The sequence below is a fragment of the Pezoporus occidentalis genome, unplaced genomic scaffold (assembly GCF_034315485.1).
Source record: "Pezoporus occidentalis ecotype Australia unplaced genomic scaffold, CSIRO_AGI_Poc_V1 ctg227, whole genome shotgun sequence".
Lineage (NCBI taxonomy): Eukaryota > Metazoa > Chordata > Aves > Psittaciformes > Psittacidae > Pezoporus > Pezoporus occidentalis.
Genome location: NW_026914148.1, coordinates 483,202 through 504,420, shown reverse-complemented (window position 1 = coordinate 504,420; position 21,219 = coordinate 483,202). Strand labels below are relative to the sequence as shown.

Here is a 21,219-nt window from a genome sequence, read left to right as displayed (position 1 = left end):
TGTTTTCAAGCACTCTGAAACAAAGCTTGATTGCCTTCTGGTTGTTACAAGAAAGAGACTTTAATCCTGCAGCAGCTTCACTTTCAACAGGAGGCAAGATTCTTTCCCCCCCTACCAAATCACACTGTACATGAGGGTTCAAGAATTCTTCATGCAGAGCTGTTACTATGAGTCTGACATGTCATCTATTGCAGTTTTTCTCAGGCACCAGAATTAAACAGTATTTAATACAGCATTATCCAAGAGAACACTTGTTTTACTGACATTTGTTTTATTATAGAGTTATCAGTGGAAAACTGTTACTCTGAAGAGATTCAAAGGAAAGGCAGAGATGTAGTTAACATGTAACTATTTCTTTTATTCTAAAGACACCTAGGCTAAGTCATTTAAGCAAAAGCAATAAAAATATTTGCATGCTATCCAATAACTCTGTACATCCACTTAAATATAGCCTGAAAAAACATTCCTGCAGTTAAAATTAATTCCCTTTGTCAAACTTGCGAAACATAGAAAAGTGTCTAAAAGTCCCACCAGAAAACCAGGGCAGTTATTGCTATACCAGCTACTTACCAATTGGATTATCCATCCAATTTAGATGAAATTCAGATCATGAAAATCAGTGGCTGCTATAAAATCAATGCACTGAGGTAAGGCTGGGTCAAGATTAGTGTCCCAGCATCAAATGCATCAAATTAAACAATATTAATATCCCCAACACTTTAAGAAAGAGGCACTGAAATTCAAACTAATAATAGAAAGTAAAGAGAAAAGTAGTAAGAATAAATAAAAGGTCTACCATCCCGATCTGCCATGCTGTCAAAGAAGAGCCAGGCGGAATCATCCCTCCCATATTTAACAAAAGCTACATAGTGGCTTGTTTCTATGCAGAGAACAGCAAACAACTCCATCTTCTGGTACGGAATGCAGCCGTGTCGCCAGTCCCAGTCTGGCAGGTCTTTAGGTAGTGACAACGGATTGAATTTATGACTCTGTCTCTTGGGATGAAGATGAACCTACAATTGAAGTGATATTTCAGAAGAGAGAAACTACCCCATAAGATTATTTGTTTCAGTGCCAGACAAAGCTAAAAAGAACATTACTGCTGAACTGAAGATTAGTGGCATTAGAGAAGGAGCTGCAGTAATAGTAGCAGACTAAACAATTCTTCTACTTCTCCCCACTACTGTAGTTCAATATTGCCCAGAAAATTCAAATCTAAAGTTAGAAGGGAGGTCAGATTTAATGCAACCTTTTTCTAGTCTGGTCAGACTTAAAAACAAGCTATAGCTATGACAGCTTCATGCAAGTTACCAAACAGTTCAAAATTAAGTGATTCTGTCATGAATTTATCAATTGAAACAAGGTACCATATTATACGCTTAAATTCTAAACCAACAATAGTATGTGTGCCTTTAACACAGCAGAATAGACAAAACTTCTCTAACTTCTTAACATGTAGAGAGAAAGGAATGTTCAGCTGATGGGGGAAGAAACATCACAGGACTGGTAACAACTAAGGCGACAATAAATAAGACCAAGGATGCTGGCCTTCAAGATAACAGAGAGGTACCCAACATGGAGTGAGACTGGAACAGGAGAGAAACAAGGACATACCAACTGTCAACTCAGCACTAGGACCTCACAAGCATGCACAAGCACTGAGGTCATTCAGTAAACACAATGAAGAAGACTATCAGGGACCACCAGAGACCCCCACTCAGAAAGAAAGCACATGCATAGCAAATATTATAATTAGTTCCAGGAAATCTCATGAATATGTCAACAGTTCCCTGGAAAAGCTGTAAATATGCACAAGTATGCTAAATATATAGCTGCTGTTGGCAAGTTTCAGGTGTGCTCACCTTTGCGAAACAATTTGCGTGTGGGCCCAGTGCCGCGATAAAGAATGCCGTTTTCTAAAACTTCAAATTGAGTCTTAGAGAGTTTCTCCAACCAACTTTTACAGTAACAATTTATGTTAAATTATGATTTAAAGCAGGCAACAGTAAACAAGATTCCAATTTGCTTATGATTACCTCTTCACTGTATTCCATCCTGGATCTGTCAGTTGCCATGTTTTTAGTCAGAAATTATCAGTGAATACATTGCAGGGTCAAGTGGAGTCCCTAATTTTGTCACCTGGTGAGCACAGTCACACTAGTGCTGGTGAGAAAAATCTCACTCCGCTCTTATGCCTTTCTTTTAATTATTACAGCATACACCATTTGGGTTAAACCTGCACAGAGTAACAAAGACAACTTACCTGTGTATTGCACGTTTTGCAGAACTGTTTGATTTTCCCAGCAGAAATATCAGTATCTTCGTAACATTCTCTGCACTCATACATAGCGAGCCCTCCACATATGCGGCACTGCCTGGGAGCTGCATTTTAAAAGAAGGTATTAGTCTCCAATTCAGGGAGGCTTTTTTTGGTTTAAGACCAGGGGTATAGAAAGGAGTGAGAATTATGACTTCAAATTGAAAAAAGCCCACTACATTGAAAAAACAGCTAGAACCAGACTGCAAATCAAAGCAAAATTGTACCACAGTATTTAACTTTTCTTTGACATAATGTAGAATAAGAGAAAAACACCGAGAGTAGGAAATTGCAAAACAGTAAGTTCTGTCAACTGCATGAACAAGTGAAAGCAGGCTTTTACATAAAATTAGTTCTCTTTCATCGTACTGGTCCAGCTTAGCCCCTAGGTCTGTCAACACCAGGGAAAAAAAAATAAAATATTGTAAGCTGATGGCCATGACAGAGATTATTATTCTAAATAATAAAAATTATTATTTTAGAATTCTAATTCTCTTTATTATTTTAGAGATTATAATTTTATTATTTTAGAGATTTTTCTAAAATGTTAGTGGTTTTATGAATTCTTATCTCACATTTAAAAGTGGGTGTCTTAGGTGATGCAATGAAAAAATTCAGTCACAAAAAAGTGATCCAATTTATAGTTTAAAAATGCACCATTGCTAGATGCTGCATATTTACGCACTAATCTCAGCTTCTCTTCTTCTGGTTTGATGAACTGATGACAAAAAGCTTAGGAACAAGCAGCACAGACTGATGAAGACTAATGAAACATAGTCAACATTGTAAATACCTGTTAAGCAATCTCAGTGCTACACTTACTTAGCTTTTAAGATTTCCTACCTGCATATTAACAAATTGTTTTGCTGCTAATAACTCAATTTTAACAACACTGTCTTAAAATAAAAAGTTTAGTTGTAGAGATACTCAAGAATTAAACATAATCAAGTACGTTATATTTTGTATAGTTATAAGCAACATATAAGCAAGTTATATTGTCTGTTCTGAATTACAGCTTTTAACTGACATAAGAAAAAAAATAGCATTCAGCATTCTAGCTAGTAATTGTTCCTTTCCCCTCAGCCTGAGCATCTCGCACTACCTGGTTAAATATTTTATTAAAAACCAAACAAATCCCCAAAACTACCAGGTGTACTTACTTTGACTGTGTCAAGTCACTCTCAACAAATCTTTCATTATACAAACACAATGTTATATACTTACTGTCTTCAAGTAAGTCTGTTATATTTAATTCCAAGGATGGAAAAATTTTGTTGAACATTTTGAAGTCTTTTCCAAACCGAGGCATCTGGATGATCAGGCAAGAAGGTGCCTAGGTAAATTGCCAGAGTATAATGTAACAAGCTTGAGATAGACAATTATCTAAATTTAGAGAGATACATCTAACACAATAAGCATTCATGTTATTTAAAACTTGCAGGCTGTTGACTTCAAAATTAACAAGAGGGTAAGCAAAAGAGAAGTCTGAGTGAAAAAAAATTAAATATAGGTTATATAAAAGCTTATATAAAGCTTATATAAAATATAGCTTTTTAGCTTACAGCTAAAAAGCAAAACAAAACAAACAACAGGAAAGCGGCATCTAAACCATTGTCAAATATCGTTACATCCCAGGCACACTCAAGTAGGATAGTAAATGTACTGCACTACACTCCCCCATGGCATGGGTAAATCTTGCTTTATAAAGCTTTTTACCATGTATCTCAAAATACTAGTTCTTAAAGCAACTTACTGGCGGTAACTAAGTTTTCTTTTAGTAATTCTTTACCTAAATTACTTTGGTATTTTCAGCCAAAGGATACATGTCATTAAGGCAATCTTAAAATATTTCTGTAACATAGGCAACCTTTACCACTGACATAGCACTCCCTTTGCAAATAATGCCTGCACTTTGTTGTCACACCAAAATTCCACTCTTATTCCATTGCTGAATGAGCAAACATCCAAGTATCAACACTAACTGAGCAACAGCTGTCACCTACCTCTGCAAACTTCAAGTTGCTGTTGATGAATGACCACTCTAGTAACTGCTGAATTGTTGGGACTCCGACTTTCTCATTTTTGTCCATAAAAATCTGATAGAAGTAACAGTCTTGTACTTTCTGACCTGCTGATCTAAAAACAGATTAAAAGAAAACAGATTTAGAAGCTTTACTGCAACAATGACTGTATTTTCCTAGTAAAATAACACCTACCAGAAAATAGCCTATACAACATCCTCTCTGCGTTGAAACAGATTCTTGCAAAAGCAATCCTAATACACAAAAAATCCCCAAGCAAATACACCACCCCCCACAGCCCTCCTTCCCTCAGCCAAAAAAAAAAAAAAAAAAAAAAGAAAAACCAAGAACCACAAAACCTCAACATTTTATACTGACAGAGAGTGGGGCAAAAGATTAAGCTACCAATTTAAATAAGCTTCAAGGTCAGATGTTTCAAAACAAAGTAGAAATTCAGTACTTAAATTTTCACGTTATTTTTCTCTAACATAAATGTAAATCTGCAACACTTGGGAAAAGAGATTCAGATGAGTAATACAACCCACTCTGGAAGGGCATAAGAAAGTACACAGAAGACTCTGCTCACATTGTAGGAATAGATTTTGCTATCATGGACAAAAAGCACACAGGAGAAACCAATATCAAAAGAAAGAAGTTAGGTAGGAGTTGTTTCACCCCAATGTTCCTGGGAACATTCATCACATTTGCTAAAAATGGTAACCTCCTCCCATCCCAGCTAACATTTAAGACAACACTGCTTTTCAGAATACTCAGGTGTTGAGAGGATTCTAGCAGTATGATGCACTCAGAGTCACTATTATTAATTTTAAGCCTACTTTTAAGAAGAAAGGAGACTTCTGAATTACTCTTTAAGAGTTAAGGTAAGTGCACAACACACACCATTTTCAGTGCTAAAAGCTGAATGGTAGAACCTAACTTCTGTTCCACTCTGTATAGCACAGACATGACAAAAACCTCAAAGGCCAAGGTTTATAAAAGAGGGTTAAAGAAACATTGAGGAAATGTACAAGTGGAGTAAGAGGCATTTGCTTTTACTTTACTAATTTCAGCTGCGATTTAGAATCATAGAATGATAGAATAGTTAGGGTTGGAAAGGACCTTAAGATCATCTAGTTCCAAACCCCCTGCCATGGGCAGGGACACCTCACACTAAACCATATCACCCAAGGCTCTGTCCAACTTGGTCTTGAACACTGCCAGGGATGGAGCATTCACAACTTCCTTGGGCAACCCATTCCAGTGCCTCACCACCCTTACAGTAAAGAACTTCCTTATATCCAATCTAAACATCTCCTGTTTAAGATTTAACCCATTGCCCCTTGTCCTGTCGCTATAGTCCCTAATGAAGAGTCCCTCCCCAGAATCCCTATAGGCCCCCTTCAGATACTGGAAGGCTGCTATGAGGTCTCCACGCAGCCTTCTCTTCTCCAGGCTGAACAGCCCCAACTTCCTCAGCCTGTCTTCATACTGGAAGTGCTCCAGTCCCCCGATCATCCTTGTGGCCCTCTTCTGGACTTGTTCCAACAGTTCCATGTCCTTTTTATGTTGAGGACACCAGAACTGCACACAATACTCCAGGTGAGGTCTCACAAGAGCAGAGTAGAGGGGCAGGATCACCTCCTTCAACCTGCTGGCCACGCTCCTTTTGATGCAGCCCAGGATACGGTTGGCTTTCTGGGCTGTGAGCGCACACTGAAGCCAGCTCATGTTCATTTTCTCATCAACCAACACCCCCAAGTGCTTCTCCTCAGGGCTGCTCTGAATCTCTTCTCTGCTCAACCTGGAGCTGTGCCTGGGATTGCTCCCACCCAGGTGTAGGACCTTGCACTTGTCATGGTTAAACTTCATGAGGTTGGCATCAGCCCACCTCACAAGCATGTCAAGGTCCCTCTGGATGGCATTCCTTCCCTCCAGCGTATCAACCGAACCAAACAGCTTGGTGTCATCGGCAAAATTGCTGAGGGCGCACTCAATCCCACTGTCCATGTCACTGACAAAGATGTTGAGCAAGACCGGTCCCAACACCGATCCCTGAGGGACACCATTCGTTACTGCTCTCCAGCCAGACATTGAGCCATTGACCACAACTCTTTGCATGTGCCCATCCAGCCAGTTCTTTATCCACCGAGTGGTCCATCCATCAAATTGATATCTCTCCAATTTAGAGACAAGGATGTCGTGTGGGACAGTGTCAAACGCTTTGCACAAGTCCAGGTAGATGACATCAACTGCTCTACCCCTGTCCATCAGTTCTGTAGCCCCATCATAGAAGGCCACCAAATTGGTCAGGCAGGATTTCCCCTTAGTGAAGCCATGCTGGCTGTCACCAAGCACTTTGTTGTTTTTCATGTGCCTTAGGCATGCCTTCCAGGAGAATCTGCTCCAAGATTTTGCCAGGCACAGAGGTGACACTGACTGGTCTGTAATTCCCTGGGTCATCCATTTTCCCCTGCTTGAAAATGGGGGTTATATTTCCCTTTTTCCAGTCTTCACGAACTTCACCTGACTGCCCAGATTTCTTAAATATGATGAAGCTTAGCAGCTTCATTCACCAGCTCCTTCAGGACCCACGGATGGATTTCATCAGGTCCAATGGACTTGTGTACGTTCAGGTTTTTCAGATGGTCTCGAACCAGATCCTCTCCTACAGTGGGCCTAGGATCATCGTTCTCACAGTCTCTGCATCTACCTTCCAAGACTTGGGTGGTGTGGTCGGAGCCTTTGCCAGTGAAGACTGAGGCAAAGAAGTCACTAAGAACCTCAGCCTTCTCCAAATGCACAGCAGCACATCTGTTAACTACCAAAAACTAGAAATACATTCTCACATGAAGACCTATTATTCTAATTATATTAATAATAAAAACCATTATTATAATTATACTATGGTACCTCAGCTGTTTCACCAAAATAATACATAAGCCACAGGGGTTTCTCAGAATGTATTTCATAGAATTGAAAGAGGCAGTAGTAACTGTGAGGGTCTTAAGATGGCAAGCTGTTCTCTGAACACTTCTTTATATAAACCAAATACGTACTTGAAGTTACTAGTTTTTGTGGTTTGTGGTGTTTTTTTGGTATTTGGTATTTTTTTACCTAACAGTAGGCCTTTGTCTAGGCAGAAACAGGAACACAGCTCCAAATTCACATCTATATGCCTTGATCACTCATCCTTTCCAATTCTTAAGATTTGCCTATAGAACCACCACAGAAGGTAGCCTCAGTACTCTCACATGTCATCTACACAGTGAACTACAGCACACTGCATACTGAACTTGTAGCCAGTGCCATAGGTCCCATATCTCTGCACACTACAACAGACAGTGGGCACTTACCTCACACTGCTGAGCTAAAGCAGCATATAAAATAATACAATTCCTGTGATGAGGAAAGGACTGAAAAACTATGGACACTGGGGCAAACCCCACCTGCCAAAAAAGGTAGATGTCAAATTTGTCAATAGAACTTTATTATATTGAATCCTGTTAGAAATATGAATCATAACAGTGCTCTAAGAGATCAACTGGAAAGGCAGCAGATAGATAGTCTCTCACCAGCCTCTACAAATAGACAAGTTCAACAAACAGAAAACGACTCACCTTATTTTCAACAGTGGCTCAACTCTTAAAATATGGTGAAATAAAATATTCAAAAATTCTTCTGGATCTGCAGGAAGAGGGAGAAAAAAAAAAAATCCTGTTAGTACGCAAAACCAGATACATTATTCAAGACTGATTTTAAATATGTGTTTCCAAAATTTTAATAGGAACAGAAGTAAAGGATCATTTTTACAGCTTTATTAACACTAGTAAGATGACAACCTATGAAGACTTTCATGACACAAAAGTATTTAATCTTTTGGTGTCAAACAGTCCTAATAAAAGACACAGGCTCAACAGGGTAAAAAAACCATTTCCAGTAAAGATCAGAAAGATGCTCTCTACTTCAGGGGAATCATTTGGCATCATGCAACTGTTAGAGGAGAAATAAAACCTTTTAAAGAAAACAATGAAACTGCAGTGAAGCGGTGAGGAGCGGTGACAGTAACACACAAAAACCACAAAACAGCATGAAGTTCATCTAAACTAGAGACTGAATTTTCCAATCAAGAATGCAGCCAACAGTGGCTTCCCAGAGATCTATTCTCCCCAAACACTTGAGAGTTTTCTGATGTATTTCTCTTCCTGCCACTAACTAATAAATACTGGTTTTCAGCATTTAACATTTACAAAGAAATTAGTGCTCTCCCCCACAAAAAAAATTAAACAGCTATATAATACAACACTAGTTAATCATTATATGCAGCAAAAGATCAAAAGGTTGGGAATTTATTTTTCTAACATGATTAACACATTTTATTTCTTAATATACTACATAACCATTATGACAATGAAATGTTGTAGTGTAAAGATTATTCCTCAGGGACCAAAGGGACATTTTGAAAGAGGAGAAAGACCTCAGCTTTATTACAATCTTCATTTCTGAGAAAAAGCCTTAGATCTCCCCTCACTGCTAGAAGGCAGGGAAAGAAATCCAGTCTTTTGCTGACTTACAGCAGAAACTGTTCAGCTAGGGCTCGTCACATATTAAGGAAACAGAAGAGTCCTTTTTACCATCCAATGGTCACTCAGATCTCTGGTGGAGATAATACTGCTACAGAGATATATATGTGTGGTTCAAAGAAAGAAAAACAACCTTATTTACCTTTTTCCTCTGAAGTGAATCCTGATGCAGCTTCAACTTTTTCAAGTATTTTCCTCAGTTTCATTATTTTTGTAGCACATACATATCCATATCTAAGATAAATCGGTTTAATAAGCTATTAGCTAGTTTGTGATCAAGTCAAAAAAGGAGAAAAAACCTCTTAAATGCTGAAATACAGGCTCTCAGATCCCTCTTTACCTGTGTACAATGTTGCTTCAGAACTATGACTGACTCCCAGTTTTTTCAATGCAGTATAATTTCAGCGAAGGGCTTAATGTCCTTACATAACCTTTAAGACCTCTTTTTAAACATTAACTTACCACGGTATCTGTTTTCTGATCTGTCAGTCAGTTACTTTTGATTTGTTTTCACTCTATTTCCATCAGTTAATACATTTTCAGAATGTCACATAACAGCACTGTGGGCGTTGTTAACAAAATATTTCAGTATTTGAGAAAAAAAGATACAGAAGCTGAAGTTTTCAGCATTCAACCTTTTCCTCTAAAACTTTACAAGAAGTGCAAATAAAGACTTGGTGGAAAGGGAGGAGAAGTAACACTTTCAGTCTTCTCAGCCACTTTTTCTGCTGACCAGGGTATATCCTACCCTCTATACCAGAAAACCCTGGAAAACACCATGCAAAGTACACACACCTGTATAAGAACAAGAATTCAGAAGCCGTCATTTTATTCCAGGAATCCAAAGAAAAATTTTTTAATAAATTGTTCAGTGACTGCCCACAGAATTTCAGAACTACATGTTTAAAAAATAAAGTTATACACAAATAACTTTTCATCCAGATTTTTGCCATATTTCCTTTGTTTATTGTGCCTAAGAAATTACAAAGCTCATGTTAAGTTGTTTAAATGTCTTTTGACCTCTTGCGGACTACATATAGGAACTAACAAAACTTTTAAAGCCCCAACAAATCTATCAAATTGTGAAACTCCACATAAGATAATTCAAGTACTCTTCTTGTCAGCAACAGCATTAAAAACACATAAATATGAACACTATGAATACATATATTCTGCATTTATCAATGCAAATTTTACGTTAGCTTTATGCTGCAATTTCCAGAGACCAGTGAAAATATTTTATCAGCAAACAATGAATAACTATTTCCAGCTAGCACTGCTTAAATTTACCATGCTGAATAAGTAAAAATACTCAGTCCAACCAACGGAAAAGACTGGCAGCAGCAGCTAGCTAAATTCTTTAGATTTGCAATAGGAATGCATACAAAGAATCTGGTGTAAAATTTTATATTAGACCAGAGACAAATTAATGTCTTTACTCACATTCTCAGAGGATTCACGATCTCTGTCCTCAACAGCTCTTGGGTCTCACTATAATACTCTACATCATTCTTTTCTTTAGGTCTGAGTAACACAGTGTCCAAAACAGAGCTAAAAGAAAACAGGCTAGGAAGAAAAAAAGAAAAGGAAGGTTGTTTTGATTCTGGAAGATACAACCACTCAGATGCCTGAGCAATGTAAGACAAACCAAGCAAAGCCACAGGAAGAATTAATAGAACTAAATAAACTAAGAAAGATATAATTAAGGACAGAGGACAACACAGCTGTACTAAACAGGAAAAGACCACTCTAATCCAGTGTCCTTTTTACAGCAGAGTACAAAACCAGTTGCCCAGGATTCTGCAAATATAAGAGATTATTTCCCTCCCTCCACCACCCAGCCTGTGCACGCTCATCCTTCTGTGCACGCGCATCCTTCAAAAATTATCAGGCCAGGGATTCAGTCAAAAAGAGTATGAACACATAAGGGCCAGAACAATTTGGACATGATTAGCACTTGTGTTCTGCTGCAAATGCTGCAGAAGCTCTTCAGATTGGAAGAGCACAGTAACGTGTCAAAGGTTGCAGTGCATGACTTTGTAGGCTGCGCAGCAATACAGACAGACAGTCATTACAACAAAGATCACACATTGTGCATTTGTAGCATGGGATGCCACTATACAAATTATGAACTTACCAGAATAAGGTGGAGTCTAAGTAACAGGAGTTGTAATGACCCTGGATACCTTTCTTCTTTCCAATCATTGTCTCTAAACCTTCTTTTTCCATTTTTGGAGGAGTGTTTTCTTCTACCACTTCACTTAAGTAACCTCCAAAGGCTGAAAGTTTTTTTTTCAAAAAACACTTTAAAGCCTCAAATTTTATCCTCCTTGAGATTTTCCTATTAATGTTTTATAGCTAAGTTGCTGCCTTAGTGTGTAAGCATTCCTTCTCTGGACTAGCATAGCATTTTATTATAGCTGAGACTCACTGCTTCCAGACAGTGAACAAGGCTTTACATACCACTGACAATGCACATTAGAGTGCTTCAGAAAGCCTGGAGCACTGAATTAATTTTACCCAGTAGGAATGAAGTTCTCTTCTCATTATACATGCCCTGATCTATCTTACAAGTATCAGACACTTGTTTCTTTGCTTTTGTCTCAGGCTATAAAACATAACCCAAGAAATCTCAAATACTTGAAGTCAGGAAAAAAACCTGAGCTTTTTACTAACTTCTACCATTCAAATACATGCTTTTCTATGTTAAGATTTAGGAAAACACTAATCTGACATTACAGAAAAAGATTATTATAACTATCTTAATTTCTGATAATGCAGTCAACAATCTCTAGCATTGCAAATACCACTTTCAGCAAGATTGCTTTGAAATTGCTAAAGATTTACAGCATAACACAAAAAAACCCTCAATTTTATGAATTTCTTTAAATATATGAACAATTTCTTGTTTTAAAAGATAATGCATAGAAGAGTTATGTTCTGTACAGACTGATAATCTATAATTATTTATCTCATTTATGTAATACCTGTACAGATTTTCAAGTGTTCCATACAAATAACATATTGCAGAAATAAATTAAACCAAACCCCAGGTCAGTTCCCAGCTGATAAGTAAGTAGAAGCTCAGTACCTAGAGAGTTGCAGCGTTCAATCTGGTTGGAAACTGGCTGTAGTGAGGCAAACCTGGAATCTGGCCTGCAGCTTTTGAGTTTAACAAAAAGAGCTTTCTTCGGAGCACACGTGAAGTATCGAGTTCCCTTAAATGTGCCATCCGTGCAACCTGCACATTCATCTTCCTGAAAATTCAAGTGAGAATTCACTGTTTCTTATTTCTAGAATTCTGGAGTAAAACATTTGACAGTATCTCTACCCATAGATCACCCTTCAGATACTCTGAAACTTGATATACAATGTTCTTGAATTTTAGCATACAAAGCTCCAGCTGAGGTAGTCTTTAACTGGATTTATTGAGAAAATTTAGAGTCTCATTTTTTTTCCTTCATGCTTAAACTTTCACTCCATCCAAAATAAAAATTCCATCAGAAGCAGCTTGGGGGGGTAGAAGAGGAGAGCAAGAATTAAACCTGTCAACATTAGGAACTTAACTAAGCTAGCCAGTAACTCCAGATACCTTCTGTAGTTAGAAAAAGCACACATCCACTACCAAGCATCTTTTAAAATGGTATTAAAATCACTAAGCACTAGATAGTGTGAATACTTCCAGGGTGACTGTCACCTACACAGAAAAAAATACCTTCTGTGTGCAGAACACACAAAATGTAATCAAGGAAAGACAACACAAACTAGGTATGAAAAATAACAAGTTTTCATTAGTGATTTTTGACAACAAGATTTAAGGTATACTGTCTGCTTACTAACAACTGCTAAGTTTTAACATAGAAATGCCTGATGGGCAAGTCCGAGACCCTAGTTCAACACAAGGCACTCTAAGATGCAGCCTCAGAACACCTGTGGCAAATGGTAGCTTGAGCTTCACCAAAAAAAAAAACAAAAAAAACCCAAGCTGAAATTCCAGTCACATTCTCACCTACTTTGCTAAAGATATCTGTTGTTTTACATAATTGTACCCTGCTCTGAAATGTTACTGAACATGACGCCAAAATAAAGAACCACATCTCCCTAACTGCATACACACTTACTTAGCTGATAGCCACTCACAACCTTGGCAGCAGCTGCCAAAGAGCAAATGTCAGCACATAGCAGCAATTCACGGTTGCAGCAACTGTGAATTTACAAAGGGCCCACAAAACACACCAAGCACATGGCTGTTAAATTAACAGCATCACTACTAGCAATTATCAGAACTAGTGTTCTCTCTGCCAGTCGTGGCTCTAACCACTGCCCGTTTGCTGGTATGCAAAAAATAAAACACACAATTGATATTCAATAAAGACTCTTACAGTCAGGGCATTTTATGTAAACCTGCATTTTAACTTTTCTCAATTAATATCTCCATAACATAAGCAAAGGGCACTCATTTAAAAGTAAGCGAACAGCCCTAGAAATTCCATTACCCATTGTGACACAGATACCTCAGGGCCTACCAACGGAGTAAGGTATAGGCCAGCTACAGAAGTCAGAACTCACTTAAGCTGCTCTATAAAGAGATCACATGGCAACCTGTTTGACCAAATTCCTCCAGACTGCTTTGCAAAGCATAAAGGCACCAACTCTCAGAAACAGAGCTAACATTAATATGAACTACAACTTATATTTACCAGTTCCAGTCCAGCTAATACTTCATTTACTCCAGGGGGCTGGCCAATCCATCGGATTACTCCATAGAAAGGAGGATTTTCTTTAACTTCAGCCAAGGAACCTGCTTCAAGACCATGCGAGTTCCCAACTGGGTCTGCTGATGATGGACTCTCCTGGTTTGCTGTAGTATTTACATCACCAATGACAGACTGAACAGATAAAGAGAGAGGACTATGTCCAATAGTAGTACCAGTACCATTAGCACTTGATGTTTTTGTCAAGCTGAAAGGGAGGGAGTGAAATCTGTTTTCTGTAGACACAGAGTTCGTTAAAGGTGGCTGCAGTGGTGGTGAAGAATGTCCAAATCCAGGAGATGAATCACTAAGTGATTTTGCTGGGTCTTCAGCAGCTGTTAAAATCAAAACCAGGATATCAGTTAATGTTGGTATGTTTTTTTTCCTTCCCATTTTAAGAAAAGAAATACTTAGCTATCAAACCAATGAAGTGCATCTGCAAGCCCATCAGATTTAATGGGTGCCCTGTGTAGGAAGCACTAACAGGTGGGAACATGTAGGAAGATGTTTGTCACTTGGCAACACTGGGGAGACAAAACTGGCTGAGCAGACACTGCTGAAATACCACCACTTTTACCACAAACAACAGAAACAAATAACAGAAAGGAGATGTTAGCCAGAAACTACAAGAAGGTTTAGACTGAAAACATTGTTTTTTTTAAGTCCTTTAGCCCCACATCAGATTTTTTTTCTCTGAATTCAAGTTAACAGCCCCAAGGATTATGACTGTAATGGACATATGGAGAAATCATTGGTCAGTGTGACTGAGGAAAGGATGTGGTTCTCAGCTCACACAGAGATGTGTAATTGCTTGCAGAGATGATCTGCAAATGCAAAAATGTTTACTGCCCTTGCTCCATCACAATATACTTTGGTTTTAACATAAAGAATCTATCAGGGTCTGTAAAGAATTAAGGATTTCAATGAGTAATGATTAATGCAGAGCGTGATAAATAAGATCACAACTAGGTGTAACAGCACAAGTGTTCTGTATCTTCTCTCATCTCTCTACATGGCCTCAATATACAACTGGTATTCACAGAGCAAAAGCTTCTTCTTCGCATCTCTTCTCCCCATGCTGTTTTATTAACTGAAGTTAATGTCCAAAAATTTTAATCCTTTACTTCCACAGTCCTTTCTACATAGGATATTTTCCTTGTTTATTTTAAATATTATAATAAACTACTTTTTAAACAGAGTTACAAACTGTTGGAACAACATCTTCAAAGAACAATTTGAATTTGCTTTTACAGTTCATGGAATTCAGGGACTACTACTGCTATAGGCTTCCATTGTAAAATAACATTAGTATTTACCTCTTCAGTCACTACCCAGCCAGCCACACTTAAGACAAATCAAGATATACTGATCCTTTAGGTATGTGCACCCATACTTGGAAGAATTCAGAGAGAGATTTTATAACATAACCTCAAAAAATACTGTAAAAAATTTATGTGCTTATTCAGATTAATTACACCCCCAACCCCAGACTGATTAGCTGGCATGGCAGAATACTAGAGTTCCTTCAGGTCTATAATATTAGCTACAAAAAGACAGACAAAATAAAATTACTCTATACACTTGGCTGCAAGGAATATCTTCGTATCTTCCTTCCAAGACTCAGCTTTTATTTTGCCTGCAAGACGTGTATTCCTACGGAGCTGCGCACACACTGCCAAGAATGCAGTCTCCTATATGCAGGATAAAACCACAGGTCTGCCAATTAAGGCAGAGTATGTTTCCGTGGAGGTTCCAAGATGCTTTTTAGGATACAGTATATCTTCCACTAAGACAATATATTCCAATTGCTTTAAATTGAAACTCATACTTGTTTTATTTGAAAAACATCAGCACACTCTAGTTCTGTTTGGTTTTTTAAATAAACTGTATGCCTACATGAAAGACTATAATCTCTCTTTACCTTCATCAATATACCATGGGGGTTTTGCTTTTGTTTGAGGCTGAGAGTCAACCGATGAGCCATTTAACGTGTAGAAGGCTTCAGATCTGTTTCTTTTTCCAGTTTCAGAGGTAGATCCTGGAAAACAACATAAAGAGATTAATCTCCATCTATAAAAGGTTAGCTACACTCTTATTTCATAATATAAATTTGTTACTATACTTTCAAGAGGACAAAACTGCCTTTGCACAAAGCAGCAAACTCTCCCCATCAAAGCTAACACAGATCTAAGTTTGCTACAAGGTAACAGTTTATCCCAAACCAACTTAGTCCTCCAAACTAAAATTTCAAGTCACCAACCTGATGGCAGCAGAATATACCCCACAAGTGCCAGTTTTTCATTGCTGTAAGTTACGGATATAAGAAAGTATTTGAGATACAGCGTACAGCATGTATGTTTGGGTTTTAAAGCAACAAAAAAAAAATAAAATAAAATCAGAGTAGGCAGATGAATTGCAGATCTAATTCCACACAGCTATGACTTGGGCCAACATAAAACCACAGTTACTTGACGGAAGACCATTTCTGTCAGCATCCAGTGCCAGGCGGAATGAAAGCTTACAGGATATACCGTCATTAGTATTCTACAACCCAAACCACACACTAGTAAACTCAGAACACTGATTTTTGATTTCTGCCTTTTTAAAATTAAACAGTTTCCCTTACAGGTTTTGGTTTGGGGTTTTTTGGTTGGCTGGTTGGATTTTTTTTGTTCGTTTTGTTTTGTTCTTTCCCCTGACAGATTTTCCCTAGAAGGATTCTTCCCTTGGAAGAGCTGGCCAAAACCAGAGTAAGAAGAAGTTTATTCAAGACTTCAATCTTGGTTTTGAATTGCAGCAAAATTAACTATTTACTATCGAGTAGATCTGCTCCTGGGCTAAAAATTTGGCCATTTCTAGTCCTGCAGAAGGGAGACTATATTTATTAAAAAATAAAAACCAAAACAAACAGCCACACTTTCAGAAAACAGAATACAGCTCTGAAATGGTTATAACAGACAACAAGCTAATATGCTCCTGAAGTTTTGCTAAACCTCAAGCTGTTTTTCATGAAAGTGAAGGTGTTTTGAGCAGGCTTAACTTCAATCACCTACATTATTATGTTAAAGTAAATTCACACTAATATTCTGCTTCAGAGAAATTTACCTTGATATGTCACTGAAATAATAAATGAAGTGATCAAAAATATAAGGCAACACTCTTCCCCGAACAACAGAAATTTGTAAAGAAAATGACTTCCTATACATACCGGTAGACTTTGGCTTACTATGATTGAACAAGCTTTTGTCACCACCACCTCTTGAGGTATAAGCAAGCTTGGGAGGTCTCCTGTCCTGTGACACAGTCTCTACGACACAGTATAAAGAGAATATTAGATTCCCTTTTCTAGGCTTTCACTATGTTAGAGAGAAGTTCAGCTTCAAATGTAACTGAACCAAGGTCTAGCATCGCAAGTTTTAAAACTGAATGGACCAAAACCTTGTTTGGCTCATAACCAACATTTTATATATATATATGATTTGCTACTACCACATCAGCAATTACGTTACTCTGAAGTCTTCCACTATTTCTTGAACATACCAAATACATCAAAGAATGTAAAATCAATCTACATGCGTGCTTCCATTATGGGAACAGATGCATGAATTCCTAATCTTTGTTTTCTACCAACACATCTGCAACAAATGCTCTTTCCCAAAATAGAGAAGGTCCCATGAATTCTCCAAAGAAGGGGAGAATTCATGCAAAAACATGCATCCCAACTAAACCAACAAGTAGGAAGTGAACATAGGAGAAATCAGCCAAATTGAAAAGAACGGGAAACAGTTAAGATTACAGGCTGTACAAGACCACGCAACTCTGACGAGGATCAGGGGACTGTGGTGGTTACAAGTTAACATTATTCAGTGAGTTATTGTGGATAGTGAAACTTTCCACAGTTTTGTTAGGAATTTTCAAGTATTTACTTGCAGAATGCATAAGTAATACTATCAATAATTCTATCAATATATTCCATGTGCAGAAAGAACAGCTTTCTGACCCAGGATACTTAAACTCCTGGAGTAAACTGAACAACATTAAAAGAATAGATTCCTGCTACAGACACTTACATATTCATTATTCTTACATAACTCTAAATAACACATTATTTGACATTAATTTTGTTCAATATTAAACCTTTTCTAATATTGAGAGTGAAACAAAAAGGAGGAGGAAACTGAAAAGAAGCGTAACACAGAAGGTGAAGCTAATTCGAGTGAATTTAGAATATTAATACTGCCGTACTGTTTTAATCATGTAACTTTGCCTGGGTTGAGATGTTATCAAAGCTTGCCTTCTGGTTAAGAAAGTAAAGCATACCTGGAATAACATCATTGATATGCAAAAGAAGTGTACTTTCAACACTTGCAAAACTGCACAGCTGTATTCCATTATATCTTCCATCCCAGTTTCCGATAGGATTATCCTAAAAGTAGAAAGACACGTTACACATATCCCAAGAGAAGATTTACAGCATACAAAATACACATACGTCTTTAAAAATGTAAAAAGTGAAAAGATAAAACGTTTGACAACACTTGCTTTTTCCTGTAACTTTGTATTTGAAATATTCAAACATTACAGCCTTCAAAGATGAACATGAACTTAAAAACTGTTCTTCTGAAAAATATTTCTTATGTTAACAAGCATTCTTCTACTAAAATTCATTATTTGTAAACAAGTTAGAACTCCTGTGCATTGTTAGGCAATGGCTACTGCAACCAAGACAATGGAGGCACCCAATGATTTTGAAAAACAAAACACCCTTTAACTATCAAATATCTGAAAGCTGTTCATTTAAAAAAGAAAAAAATCAAATTGCTAGAAATAACTTTTAATGGCAAGCTTCACATTTTCTTGAAAGATCAACTTTTGTACTTAAAACTCAGTATTTTTAAGACAGGACAAAGTCAAACAAACCAAGGTTACATGAAAAACAAGCTCTTACAAACAGCTCACAAAGGCATTCAGCTTACTGTTTCAAAAGGCAGAACAAACCCAGTCTCACAAGACAAACACTCAACTCCATTACAGTAAGACCGACATTTAACATTACAAGTAGCTCAGTGGAGGCTCCTCAGAGTAACCAGAGTATTTCTCCTGAACTGTTCAGAATCAAATAGGATATCATCTACCTGATGCCAAAATACAATGACCGCCAAGGGGCATATTTGAACACAAGTGTTTATTTCCCATTTTAGGTCAGCCTCCACTGAAGTAGCTTGTGCATAATGTTTCTTCTATATTGCATGTAATTTACTTGCTAATACACATGCAGAAGATATTAAAATCAGATTATTTTCTTACCATGTCCACTCCAACAACGTATCCTAAACTCTCGTTTCCTGGTAAGACATCACAGAATATAACTGTCCCATACTCTATACTCTCTCCTATCTTCAGAGAAACCCTGGAGTTGATCTCCAGAGGAGGAAGTTCTACCTGCATTGCTTCAACAGGAGCTGCATAGTCACTTTCCAGTTCATTGTCATCATCTTCCACCAGCTCCAGTTTGTCCAAAGCAACAAAAACCCCACAATCCTCATCGCATCTGAAAAGCTGCTTGCCTTGGTACTGGCCATCAGTAAAGCCCTGACCACGACCTTCTTCCTAAGTGTTGGAGGAGGAGGCAGGGATGGGAAAGGAACGCAGGGAAAAAAAAAAAAAAAAGAAAAAGAAGAAGCAGTGTATTTTGTGCAGAAGCAGATTACTACAAAAGCTGTAACATAATGCAGTGCTCTGAAGAAACTGCAATTAGAATTGGGCTGGTGAACTACCATTATATTCATTATATTTCAGAAATGTGTTGCTGGAATTTGTGGCAAACATATGCTCTATCTTAGGAGAATAAACAGTAAGATGTTGTTTGACTGAAGAGTAGCTGCCAGCAAAAGCCTTTTTATTTGGGGAAGCATGTTTTCTTCAGGCGCAAATCTTGCTTCCATCATCAAATTTTTGCCACATCAAGACAAGACTAATTTGTATTAGACATAATGCTAAGCTTTCAAAAGTCCTACTTAGACACCAAATAAAAACAGAGAATTTTCAGAGCCACTTGGCCCTGATATTCCCAGACATTTAGTGGGAAATGCAAAGAATCTGGGGGAAGTTTAAAGAAGACTTTGAAAAACATACTTCCAATGCCACAATGGCACCCTCTTGAATCTAACCCTTCAAAAGCTTTTGTCCAACATTAATTTTGCAGATTTATCTCACTAGGCACACAACAGCAACATCCTCTATCTTAACTAGTTGACATTTGACTTTTAGAGCTCTACAGAACTGGCAACCCTGAAATCCAAGCCTGCATTTATGGACTGTATCCTGCCATGTGCTGGGAAAAACAAAGTACTCAAGAAAAATCTGACAGATATTTGCCACAGTAGGGATGTAAGTAATTTAATTTTCCTAGGCTGGAAGAGTCAGAGTACATTTTTTTTGCCAGCCCATGCACCTCATCAAGATTTACTTAACATGTAGAATACACAGCAGGTGTGACAGAGTCTGTTCATAAGTGTTGTTATTAAATACCTGTGAAAGACCGAAGATTACAGAATTTTTAGGGGTAGTGATGCTTCCAGAAAAGAAAATTGTTATGACTGCCTCTTTAAATAGAAGAGTTTTAACTCATAAAATATGCATGACGCTTCCCCTTCGCAAGAAACTTACCAGTAACTCTACTCCAAAGTATATCCCTGTTAGGGACCTTTCTTGCATCAAGGGTCCTCTGAAACGAACAACTCCAGGAAATTTCTCATCTCCTGATCTCAGCTGTACTCTAACAGGTGAGCCAATATCTATTTGGATGCCTTTAGTTAACCTGCTTTTGCTTTTAAACAGACTGTATCTTTCCTCACAGTTAGTAATAGCCAAAAGCAACTCAGCTAGTTTTTCACTTATTTCTATAATATCTTTCTCATCCACAAGCAGGACTGCATGAGGTTGTTCCAGAATCTTTAATCCAATCTGCAGTTTCTTGCCTTTACAAGGAATATTTCTGGAGTGTCCCACAGAAGAACGGTCTTGAAAAAACTGCCCAATGCTACCTCTTGGTACTTTCAAGAGCTTCTGCGTCTGCTTGTCCAAGACACTGCATTCCTGGAGAAGCAAGTAAAAGATCCGCTCTTCCCAATAGGATGAACCTCCTTTTTCTTGACTCCATAAGCCAGAATTCATTGTGATTAAAACTTTGTAAGCTGCATAGAAGTCTTCAAGAAAAATAAGCTGTTTACGTGCACGTATCTTCACAAATTCTACGGGAGGGTCCAACCTCTGTGAAATAATGCAACATTCATTTTGCAAGGAACCAAATTCAGAGCAGAAAGCCTAGAATGAGAGAGGGAAAAAAAAAAAAGGAAAAGAAAAAAAGGCAAAATGAAACTGAGGACCTACATACTCTTGAGTAAAAGAAAGAAAAGAAGGAAAAAAAACCCCCACCAATCAGAAAAGCCCCTAAATCTATGACCAGCCCCACTCCCTCTACAGATAAAAATAGTTCAACAAAATCTTAAGACACTGAACAGTCTCGAAACAGCCATAGCACTTTT

The 21,219-nt window shown here is 37.7% G+C and overlaps 1 protein-coding gene across 5 annotated transcripts in view; it reads right to left on the bottom strand.

The window, feature by feature from the left end:
• CYLD (CYLD lysine 63 deubiquitinase) overlaps positions 1–21,219 on the bottom strand; it is a 30,670-nt gene that overhangs the window by 4,760 nt on the left and 4,691 nt on the right. For 2 of the 5 annotated variants that reach the window (XM_062621083.1, XM_062621082.1), the window contains exons 2-16: positions 20,342–20,998; positions 18,980–19,282; positions 17,993–18,098; positions 16,881–16,979; positions 15,594–15,710; positions 13,619–14,007; positions 12,010–12,175; positions 11,056–11,197; positions 10,362–10,484; positions 9,061–9,152; positions 7,956–8,022; positions 4,321–4,453; positions 3,542–3,650; positions 2,264–2,382; positions 797–1,013 (exon numbers count right to left, since the gene is read on the bottom strand). In XM_062621083.1, the coding sequence (XP_062477067.1) occupies positions 797–1,013; positions 2,264–2,382; positions 3,542–3,650; positions 4,321–4,453; positions 7,956–8,022; positions 9,061–9,152; positions 10,362–10,484; positions 11,056–11,197; positions 12,010–12,175; positions 13,619–14,007; positions 15,594–15,710; positions 16,881–16,979; positions 17,993–18,098; positions 18,980–19,282; positions 20,342–20,848 (2,689 nt within the window). In that variant the 5' untranslated portion in view covers positions 20,849–20,998. The remainder of the gene's footprint in view (positions 1–796; positions 1,014–2,263; positions 2,383–3,541; positions 3,651–4,320; positions 4,454–7,955; positions 8,023–9,060; positions 9,153–10,361; positions 10,485–11,055; positions 11,198–12,009; positions 12,176–13,618; positions 14,008–15,593; positions 15,711–16,880; positions 16,980–17,992; positions 18,099–18,979; positions 19,283–20,341; positions 20,999–21,219) is intronic. The other 3 variants (XM_062621084.1, XM_062621085.1, XM_062621086.1) reach the window with 3 other exon arrangements.